Consider the following 12,294-nt stretch of genomic DNA (forward strand, 5'->3'; position numbering starts at 1 on the left):
CCGAGAATTTATTCTGCGTTAGGTGCGGTCGGGTAGCCTAGGGGTTAAAGCGTTCGCTCGTCACGCCGAAGACCCGGGTTCGATTCCCGACATGGGTACAATGTGTGAAGCCCATTTCTGGTGTCCCCCGCCGTGATATTGCTGGAATATTGCTAAAAGCGGCGTAAAACCATACTTACTCACTCACTCACTCATTATTCTGCGTTGAAAAACAGTAAATTTCTCCGCTTTTTATCGTACACCGATAAAAGTACTGTGCGACGAGTTTTTTTATTTAGAAGCTTTACGGAAACTGTGAGCGAACAAAAAACTTCCTAATATCTGAACGACATAACTACATATCAAATGGAGTTATATGCGTATGTATAACGAAATACATTCAATGCCAAAAATAGCATGCCGTAAATGACGAAAACTGATTTTTCTCTATGACGTCAAAAAGGGACAGAGAGGTTACTCACGTACAAAGAAAAGGGGCATAACTCCGCTATGCTTAGCACTAGTTAATTGTAACTCAGGTAACTTGATGAGAATTAGCTGTGGGTAAGGACAATATATTTTCGTGGTGTTTTGTTCACGAGGAACCAAACTATTCCAACACAAATATCAATATTGAAACTGTATACGTTTAGTTATAAAATATACCCAAAAGAAATGATGAAATCGTATTTAATAAAATGGAGGAAATAGAGAAATGGATGGCCTTATCTAACCTATAACTTAGTCCTTAGATTCTCCTGATTGTGTAAGTGTAATTTAACTAATGTTGCATCATTATTAATGGAGCACTAGCCTTATCATCAAATGTAATGAAATACCCAAAAATAACACCATTCCTTTTGACGTCATAGCTGGTTTTATGTCTTTGATAACGTCGGAGAAAGACGACACTGGTATTTTGATTAATATATATCCCCCAAAGTTTTCGTTCATGGTATGGAAAATCTCGATGTGTAAAACGGAATTTGACGCTTTTTCGACACAGCATAACATGACTGCTTTCACCAAGTAAATAATGTCTTGAATATGTAAACAATTGGATAGTTTATGGTGTATTTTAATTTGACAAGACACGCAGCTGTTTGGCATCAATTTACGTAATGAAATACCCCAAAGAATATTTCAAAACAACCAAAATTATATTCAATATTGGACATATATTTGTTCATTATTATGTTATTGTTTCTTACACAATAATAGATGCGAAGAAAGCTCTATTGGTATACAATTATCAGGATAATCGTCTAAGTTTGAACAAACGGGGTACCTGGCATGGGTTTTATTTTTATACTTTTTACAATTCTAGGAGAGAAAAAAGTAAACAGTTTACTATCCTGTGATCACAATATTGAAAAAAAGAATGAACCCATTGATTATATGCAAAACGAGAGGAATAATTCGTAAATTGTTTGTGACTAATATAACGAGCACCTGGCGAATCGCTAGATATCACTGTTCTGTGTATCAAACGACATAAAAAACAATTCCAAGACCGAGGCAATTCTTTCAAAAATGTGTGCATATATTTTACCGTAAAATATTATCCATTTTGTTAAAGTAATATATTCAGTTTTTGTTATAAAATAAAATGAAACAGCTATTCAAGGACATTGGTTATATGAACTTATAATATTGACTATTGAACATCCCAAGAAATACGTACATGCTGCAGTTACATTTACACTTTATCTTGTAACACTTGTCCAAAGGAAAGAAATATCGTATTCGACACTAAAAACCTATCAATTGTTATGTAAACAATGTTCCAATCTCATTAAAATCAGATCTTAGTTCTCGCTATCGCTAAACAAAGATCTAAGGACAACCCTTTACGGGTCACGTCAGAACTACCTTTAATCCAACCAATCAGAGCGTCGCTTACCAGATCATGAAAGTGACAGTCGGAATGTGTTTTCTGATCATGCAACCACGAAATATTTAACACGGGGTATTCCGAACGACAGTTACGGGTTTTATGATTATATCCATACAATCTAGGCCATCAAAAAGCCATTCCAGAATGTTCTTCTTATCAGTTTTAAAATTTTAATTGAGAATACGTCAACATATATTTCGAAACGTAGTTGCCAGTTTGACACTAGTGTCGTAAAGCTCGAGAAAGCTGCCTTCTGATTGGCTAATGTCGACTTCTTGTCAGTAATTCCATTGGTCGGTCAGAATTCGCGAAAGGTCGGCCTGATGTGACCCGTAATGGGATGTCCTCAGATCTTTGTTTAGCTGTAGCGAGAACTAAGATCTGATTTTAATGCGATTGACAATGTTCAAACAAACAGGAGATTATCAAAGGTTCGTTCATACATGTTGTGGCCTATTTTTACGTATGATATCATTTTGAACATTGACAAATATCCAAAGTGAAATTAATTGTGTGAAAAAATGCATAAAATATATGCAAAATCTACATTATAACTGAAACTGTAAACAGCATGATACAATGATCGTGTGCACTCTCATTCAAGGACGTTCACCTTAAGAAATTACCAAATATGTACAACAATGTTAATTGACGTATGACATCACTACCTGTGACCGACTTTCACAAAATGGCGTGTTCACTGTCAACAGTACGCGGGATTTTACGAGGGGACTTTCGTTGATTCAGGGATCGTATATACATAAATGTGACATGTAAGTAATCAGAAACATTCTGACAATCTATGTACTGTTATTTTTTGTTATAATTTTCATTGAAACAAACCGAAATAGTCAGAAATTCCGATAAATACCGTTGTCGTTGTGCGTGATTTTGCGTCAGTCATGGCGTCACACAGTACGGTAACTTTGACAATTTCTGTTGAAAATATCAAATCATTGCAATGTATCTATTTTATATTCCCTAATTCTTCCTACGATTCTCTTCACATGCATATTCTGAAAATGTTGAGCCAATATTTTGAACGAATGGACGAATGGATAGCTCAAAATAGGAGAAAATGCTACACTGTGTAAAATCTGTATTTTGCTTTGTTTACATTTCAAACAAGTGTAGTTTTTCCAGCACAGCGTTCGTTTTCACGCCTAGCTTATTTTGCTTGATTTCATCCAGCCACTTTGTATTGGTGACAAAGACCATTGGTCATTTGATTCTAAAATGTATGAGGAATTCAAGGATGTATGTATCGCAGCTAAGTTTGAAATATACGTGATGTTACAGGCGCCTCATAACCAATGTACCTGAAACGTGACACTATCCAATATGGCGGAAAGCTTACTTCGGCGTTCGTGTTTGCGTATTTTCCAAAACATTCTAAACGATTCTAGGGTTATCGGATACGTTTTGGAATGGTCATTGGTGATTTCATAAAAGACAGATACCCGTGATCACTAATATGCTATTTTTGAAATTCATTTCTCCGAGTAAGTATCCGAAATTTAGATTTCAAAACTTGCTGTAAATAACGCCGTGAGTGGTGATTTAGTAATGTGTAAAAATGGCGACTTTTACGATGTACCTAATTTTCAGAGGTCATTTTCAGTACTTTTGCAAGGCCTAAAATGCCAGTGGATGATATCACAGAACAGGGAATTTCTCACCTTATTCTAAACTCGTTTGCTGTTTAATTCATTCTCGGCCTTCGGTTTCAAAGGGTTGTTTTATGAATATGCATGAAAGTCGCGAAATGTCCAGTGCATGACGATACACGTGAGCAGAAAGGGAATTCCCTCGACTGTAATATTGGGATTCCCCGACATTCCGTAGCAATAAAAGTAGTCCGCTTTTTTTACATTCAATGGGAAATGAATGCAATAACACGTGACCAATTCAGCTAATCAGAATACAGAAATTTCAATGAACACAACGAAAATTTAAGTTTTAAGGATTGACTGTGTATTTTTTTCGGTTCATTGAGGTATGAATCGAAAAACCGATGTGCAAACTTTTGTAAGAATCCGCTACCTCAATGAACCGGAAAAAAATATACCGACAATGCATATAATTAAACTCGACAACGTGAAACATGTTTTATCTACAATAGTTTAACCCAAAATGACGACATTGATAAACATTCCAGGTGTAGGAATACATACAGTGGCGTGGCATGAATCAGGTGATCGTTTAAATTATGCACATAACTTCACACGCCTACACAGTCAGTAGCCAATCAACGGAGAGTGGGATTAAAACAATGTTCATTGGACCTGTCAATTAAGGCAAGAGGCGAAAAGAACTGCAACAGTCAGACTATAACGAACCGAAAGAAATATGTCCGAGAGAAGGCGGCGGTTTTAAATAACATGGTCATTTACTGCGTGATTCAAACATTACTTCCCTGATTACGGTAAAACACGGTTGGAGAAATGCTAGTTAGAAATGAAACCCGAAGACATGAAAGTTGAACCGAAGCGAGCGGGAAAAAAACAGGCGAGCGAGCCTGCACGTTTGCTGTTTCATTCATTCTCGGCCGTCGGTTTCAAAGGGTAGTTTGGAAAATGAATATGCATGAAAGTCGCTAAATGTCCTGTGCATGACGATACACGCGAGCAGAAAGGGAATTCCATCGACTGTAATATTAGGATTCCCCGTATTAGTAGTGCGCCGCGGTGGGCGTGGCTTAATTGTTTACATTCATTGGGAAATGAATGCAATAACACGTGACCAATTCAGCTAATCAGAATACAGGAATTTCAATGAACACAACGAAAATTGAAAGTTAAAACAAATCAGGAAATCCGAAGGCAATAGCATTTTAAACAAGTTCCAAATTCAGATGAACAGCATAAAAAAACTGCCGGTCCAAAAGAAAGTATACACCAATGTTTGATGGTGGCTAAAAATGAAACAAACAAGAAATAGTTATCCGATGCTTTGATACCGGTATTATAGCATTCGTCACCACTCGCCCCTTTCCGTAACCTGCAAGAAGCTTGTCCCGGAATAACACGAGTTGGTCACGAATGGTATTATAGTTGTGTTGTGTTTTGACCTGACGTTTGTAGTGTTTCGGCGACTGTTTTCAGTCTCGTAAACTTTTGATTCGTTTTTATTTTTTGGTCAAATCTAATTTTCACGTGTATACTTTCTTTTGCATGGCAGTTTATATGGCCGTGCATAAAACTATGCCATGTACAGGGGTAGCTGAGGGCAATACTGTCCCTAACGTAATAAGGGTTTCTCTATGTGTTACAATTATACTGTTTGTTTGTTTGTTGTTAACGCCGCACTCAGCAATATTCAAGCTATATCACGGCGGTCTGTAAATAATTGAGTTTGGGCCGGACAATCCAGTGATTGATATCACGAGCATCGATCCACACTATTGGGATACGATGACATGCATCAACCAAGTCAGCGAGCCTGACCACCGATCCCATTAGTCGCCTCTTACGACAAACATGGGTTGCTGAAGACCAATTCTAACCCGGATCTTCACGGGTCGTCACTCTTCTGGGATCGACCCGTAAGTCTGGAAAATAGGATATTTTTTAATCTTTATAGAAGTCTCTCCATTAATCACTTACATCCAAATACGTTTACTGTATTTAATCGAAATTAAACTTTAAATAAGGATTCCAGTTCGAAAACAAAAACCTGTATGGGTTTGGATAAACAAGATGGCGCCTCCTCGAAAACTCCACCGGTCTATGTTTTCGAAAAACTGATGAAAATGGATGAAAGGTTCAGGGAATAAGGTAACCGCAGCTAATTTCTAATAGTTCTCAAAGAAAGAAAAATGAATTTATTTTACCAGTTTATACTTCTGTGTTTAAACATGTTTTGTTATGTTTGTTTGTTTTGTTGTAACGGTCAACTAAATAGGGGATCGGGTGGTCGGGCTCTGTGACGTGACTGATTGAGTGTCATCGTCCTCGACGACGTGAAACGTTAGTCATGCTTTAGCCCCCCACGATAAAATGTCTGGCATGTGTTTGACTGTGAAACACAATACAAACAAACATTGTTAGGGAAAACCCAACACAGACAGGACATTTGTCGTACCGTTCACCAACGGGATCTCAACACTCCATTATAAATACATGGTGTGTAAAAAAAACTCCCACTCATTTATTTACTTTACGCTACGTATACTTAATGCCTCATTACTTGCATGACCCATACAAGTTGACCAGTTAGAATTGTGAGTGAGTGAGTTGGGTTAAACGCCGCTTTTAACAGTATTCCAGTTATATCGCGGCGTGTCAGCTTAATGTGGGAGGAAAGCCCGAAGTGATGCAGGTCTCAGACGTTTACTACTTCGGTGAAACCCAGGAGCACGGATATGGTCTGACAAACCTAGAAACATAAACGGGACGAACCAGGATTCGAACCCACAATCATAGGTTTCTGGCGTGCCCAAGGGACGCAACTCTGCACAGCGAATCGCGGCGCCTTAGACGACTGAGCTACCCGTGCCCCCTGATCAGTTAGAGTGAGTGAGTGAGTTTGGTTTTACGCCGCTTTTAGCAATATTCTAGCAATATCACGGCGGGGGACACCAGAAATGGGCTACACACATTGTACCAATGTCGGGAATCGAACCCGGGTCTTCGGCGTGACGAGCGAACGCTTTAACCAGTAGGCTACCCGACCGCCCCTGATCAGTTAGAAAGGCAAATTCCTTACATAGACTCGTGAGTACAACTTATCCAAAGGAGTGACCTAGAGCATAGATACCAACCTAAAGAACACCTGCATCAATCTAAGTGACATCGATTAAATCATTAGCATTTTGGACCCGTGAAGATTCCGGGGTAGAATAGGTCTTCAGCAATCTATGCTTGCCGTAAAAGGTGACTTTGCTTGTCGTAAGAGGCGACTAACGGGATCGGGTGGGTTAGGATCGCTGACTTGGTTGACGCATGTCATCGATCCAAATTGCGTGAGTCGATGCTCATGATATTAATCACTGGATCGTCTGGTCCAGACTCGATTATTTACATACCGCCGTCATATAGCTGGATCTTTGCGGCGTTAAACAACAAATAAACAAACAAAACATTAGCATTTAATGCCTAGATAAAACAAAAAATTTCAAGGCGTGTGAGATCGATACAAAATAATTTAACCTCAACTGGTATATCTGGTAGTGTTACATTTGGAGTATTTCGGATAAATATTAACGAATTGAATACTATGAAAAGATGTGGTATCCATGGCACCATGCCAAAAGCCACGTCTCCTCAATATGAAACATTAAACTTTACATATCATGATATTTTACCCCGGCCAAACCCCTTTTGAAAATGTGTATTAAAAAAATACAGAGCAGCACACTTCCTTTCATTGACCCCCTCTGTGGTCTAATGGTAGAGCGTCTGCCAGGAGAGCGGAAGGTCCGGGGTTCGATCCCCAGCCGTGTCATACCAAAAGACGTTAAAAGATGTTACTTGTTGTTACCCTGTCTGGCGCTCGGCATTAAGGGGCTAAAACAAGGACTGGTCGGCTCGGAGTCAGTATACTGTGTCTGAGTGGGGTATTCATGTTAAACTGCGGCATGGTATCTCAGTGTGCTCGCACTATAAATCGGCATCAGTCCGGACTAGTACAAGCAGCCACACACACACATACACGTGCATGCACGTCGCTATATAAGTGCAATAATCTTGGACGCGACGTTAAACCCCATTTCACCTCACCTCACCTCACTTCCTTTCATTTTATAAATACGATACGAGTGAGTAGGGTTTTACGCCACCTTGAACAGTATTCCAGATTCATCACGGCGTGTAAGTTTAATGTGGGAGGAAAGCCCGAAGTGATCCGCCCGGGTGTGATGCTCACAAACCATGAATACTTATTGGAGCTAACCGGGATTTGTTAAACCCAATTCACTCACTCACTCTTGAGGTACCGTATTTCCTCTATTAGACGCCGGGCCTCTAATTTAGAAGCCGGGTCAATTGTTCAGTTAAAAAAATAGAAGCCGGGCCTCTAATATACGCCGGGTCGATCAATTAATACAATTAATGATCCCTTTTTGGGACCTAAATTCGTGGTCATAGTGAAATGGGGGTATTAATAGAAGCCGGGCCCCCAATAGACACCGGGCCTCTAATTGACGCCGGGTCAAAGGCTTGTCCGAAATAAATAGAAGCCCGGGCATCTAATAGATGAAATACGGTATCCAATTTCTTTATCAATGCGCTCAGGGATATGGGTACATCAGGGTGTCTGAAGGAAAACCGCTCAATATTTCCCTCATGGACCTAGTGCATGAGATAGTACACTGTACCTACTGCACTGGCATCCAAATTTCCTAATCAACTCCCATGTATTTTTTTTGTTGTTGTCTGTTTGTCGTTTGACGCCGCACTCAGCAATAATGAAATTAGTTGTTGGGAGACCTGTCTTGTATATGTCAGCAATATCCCAGCTATATGACGGCGGTCTGTAAATAATCGAGTCTGGACCAGACAATCCAGTGATTGATATCATCAGAATCAATCTACGCAATTGGGATACGATGACATGCTTTGTTGACATTATTTCACAGCCCTTGACTCTGTGATGTAATTTTATATACTTCACAATATTACAAGTATTCAACTTATTTTATTCAATCAATTGATAAACTTGTGATTGTTTTGTTTGTTGTTTAACGCCGCACTCAGCAATATTCCAGCTGTATGTCAGCGGTCTGTTAATAATCGAGGTTGGACCAGACAATACAGTGATTAACATCATAAGCATCGATCCACGCATTTGGGATACGAAGACATGCATCAACCTGACCACCCGATCCCGTTAGTCGCCTCTTATGACAAGCATAGTCGACTTTTACGGCAAGCATGGGTTGCTGTAGGCCTATTCTACCCCGGATCTTCACGGGTCACGATGACATGTTTCAACCAAGTCAGCGAGCCTGACCTCCCGATCCCGTTAGTCGCCTCTTACGCAATCAACCCCGGATCTTCACGAGTTCCCCGTTATGTAATCTAAGACCGACCCCTCAATCTCGGATCAGCTGATTATTGTGCTACAGGAAGTCGAACTTGCCTCCAGCTGAACACTGTCAAATCAATAAACGTGTTTATGCTTCAAAACACGTTTATTGATTTGACAGTCACATTGTAAATCTCCGAACCTCGAGCGCGACAATCACCTGTCTTTTGACACAAGCCATCGTTCAACAGCACCCAGGGAAGAACAGTGTCTGACTATTCATATATTAAAAACGCCATGGCACCACTGGGGGCGATCGACCATTATACAACGTAAACATCGAAACAAGTCGGGTAAACGCATGCTTTTCTCTACTGGACCTTCAAATCATAGTTTGTACAGGTATCATATTCCTTCATTATTTACCTGGGGAGGGGTCGATGTGCACGCTCCCATTGTCAACGTCGCCATCCACGGTTATGTGGTACGGACGATAATGGGACCTCCATCTTGGTGTCGTCTGCTTCTCTTGGCGTCGTCTGTTTGGCGCTGTTTACAAAACTCCATGGCAATAGTCCGGCCTCTGTTACATACCATAGCGGCCTTGATGTCGTCAATAGAAATGACACTTGAGTACCATTAATCAATGTCCTGTATGATTATTCATATTAACTGGGTTTTCTTCAAAACAAAAAACAAAACAAAACCATATGCGCTTTTAAAATAAAGGTATAAATTATGCGACGATTGGATGCACATTTTGGACAGACTGCTTCAGGCCTTTGACGACAAAGGACATAATTGCAACTAAAACTTTGGAATATTGGTGTGGAAAATGTCAGACACGTTAAAATGACTAACTACCAGCCTTTTTTTCCATCGAAGACGTGAAAGTGTTTGACGCCTGACATGATCAAACCCATAAATGTGGCTTAAATGTGTGATTGTTGCCGAAAATCAAATGAATATTTAATAATGAGCCTTTCCGTTACCAAAGGAGATTTTAAACCACACGTTTGACGTTTGTACTGATTTTCTTTAACATCTGTGAAAATATTTGGGGTTAAAGACTTGCTCATTTTCAAACATTAGAAAAATGTTTCCTGCAAACCTCTAAAATGAGCCTTTTGACATAAACTGACGACCAAAAGAAACTTTACCATAGTTTAAAATCACTCTATTTTTTAAAAAAAGAAAAAAGATATAGATGCTTGAAGTAAAATGTATTGAAAAGATAATTCTCACTGTATGCCGACACTGATGACATCACTGTATACCGACACTGATGACATCACTGTATACCGGCACTGATGACATCTCTGTATACCGACACTGATGACATCACTATATACCGACACTGATGACATCACTGTATACCGACACTGATGACATCACTGTATACCGACACTGATGACATCACTGTATACCGACACTGATGACATCTCTGTATACCGACACTGATGACATCACTGTATACCGAAACTGATGACATCACTGTATACCGACACTGATGACATCTCTGTATACCGACACTTATGACATTGCTGTATACCGACACTGATGACATCACTGTATACCGACACTGATGACATCACTGTATATCGACACTGATGACATCACTGTATACCGACACTGATGACATCACTGTATACCGACACTGATGACATCCTTGTATACCGACACTGATGACATCTATGTACATACCGACACTGATGACATCTATGTACATACCGACACTGATGACATCACTGTATACCGACACTGATGACATCACTGTATACCGACATTGATGACATCACTGTATACCGACACTGATGACATCACTGTATACCGACACTGATGAAATCTATGTACATACCGACACTGATGACATCTATGTACATACCGACACTGATGACATCACTGTATACCGACACCGATAACATGCTGTGTGGGTACGTCACTTGACCCGTGAAGATGCGGGTTAAAGTAGGTCTTCAGCAACCCATGCTTGTCTGTAGGCGACTAACGGGATGGTCAGGCTCGCTGACTCGTTTGATGCATGTCATCGATCCCATAAATCGATGGTCGATGCTCACGATGTCAATTACTGGATTGTTTGGAGTGCGGCGTTTAACAACAAACAAACAAACAACGTAACCAGATACATCTCCGGCGTCAGTTGTATGCAAGTCTCCACACTGCGTGGATCGATGCTCATGATGTTAATCACTGGATTGTCTGGTCTAGCCTCGATTATTTACAGACCGCCGTCATATAGCTGGAATATTGCTGAGTGCAGCGTTAAACAACAAACAAAACAAACACTAGTTTATCAATTGATTGAATAAAATCAGGTGAATAATTGTAATATTGTGAAGTATATAAAATTACATCACAGAGTCAAGGGCTGTGAAATAATGTCACCTCTAGTCACCGTCAGAGTCCAACTCCTCTGGAGAGGTAGGTACGTTCTTTCTGTTTAGGCATGACATAGCACAACTGCATCCAAGGGAACATCCTGGATGAGGAGCATCTGCTTGTTGTGCATTTACAGATGAGCAATTCTAGACACACGGCTGGCATTCGTTCCTGGGTCATTGGGATGAGTTCTATGACATCCTCAGTAGACGTCCACCTATACTCTTCTGGTGGTGGCATGTCAGCCTTTCCTTTGTGTGCAGACATCTGTGTGGGGGTTGTGTTAGTGCATCTTGTGGGGGTGGGAGTTTCTCTAGATCTCCAGGGGGGCACGGGTGGCCCAGTCGTCTAGAAACCTATGATTGCGGGTTCGAATCCTGGCTCGCCCCGACTATGTTTCTAGGTTTGTCAGCACCATACCCGTGCTCGTGGGTTTCACCGAAGTGGTAAACGTCTGAGACCTGTATCACTTCGAGCTTTCCTCCCACATTAAGCTGACACGCCGTGATATAACTGGAATACTGTTAAAAGCGGCGTTAAACCCAACTCACTCACTCACTCTAGGTCTCCAACTCTGTGGAACATGTCAGCCTTTAGCGTATTATTGCTAGTTGCAGTAGATGCTGGATTGTACACTTTGATGACAAATGCTTCTGCCCTTTTCATGTAGAAGTACCAGTTTCTTCTGTTGGTTGCAACAAATTTGGTTATGCGGTATGTACGTTCTAGGTCGACTTCCTGCCATGGCCACTGAACTGGCTTGTTGTGTCACAACCTGTGACCATCTGGAATGCTGGTAGAGCTGCTACAACATCTAGAGTGCATGGGAGATTGATGTTCATCATTAACTGGTATGAATCGAGGTGACAAGCTTTTGTCAGAGTTCATTGTCAATCCATCGGTAGATAATGAACAAAGAGTATTTATGACAAAATACCACACAATATGTCAAACAGTACATGCTCCACACTGTACACCATGCAGGTATCAAAGAAGTCAACTCAAACCAATACCTTTAAGCAAGGAAGAAATATGTTCAGAAGGTTGCTGTG

The 12,294-nt window shown here is 40.4% G+C and overlaps 1 protein-coding gene across 2 annotated transcripts in view; it reads right to left on the bottom strand.

The window, feature by feature from the left end:
* LOC124133837 (ubiquitin-like modifier-activating enzyme 1) overlaps positions 1–9,328 on the bottom strand; it is a 59,858-nt gene extending 50,530 nt beyond the window's left edge. Inside the window, exon 1 of one of the 2 annotated variants that reach the window (XM_046498402.2) lies at positions 9,269–9,328. In XM_046498402.2, coding sequence (XP_046354358.1) covers positions 9,269–9,313 — 45 coding nt within the window. In that variant the 5' untranslated portion in view covers positions 9,314–9,328. Of the gene's footprint in view, positions 1–3,555; positions 3,575–9,268 lie in introns of those variants that run through there. The other variant, XM_046498407.2, reaches the window with a different exon arrangement.
* Positions 9,329–12,294: the final 2,966 nt, after the last annotated feature.

Source organism: Haliotis rufescens, unplaced genomic scaffold, assembly GCF_023055435.1.
Source record: "Haliotis rufescens isolate VD_foot unplaced genomic scaffold, xgHalRufe1.0.p SCAF_16, whole genome shotgun sequence".
NCBI classification, from domain to species: Eukaryota; Metazoa; Mollusca; class Gastropoda; order Lepetellida; family Haliotidae; genus Haliotis; species Haliotis rufescens.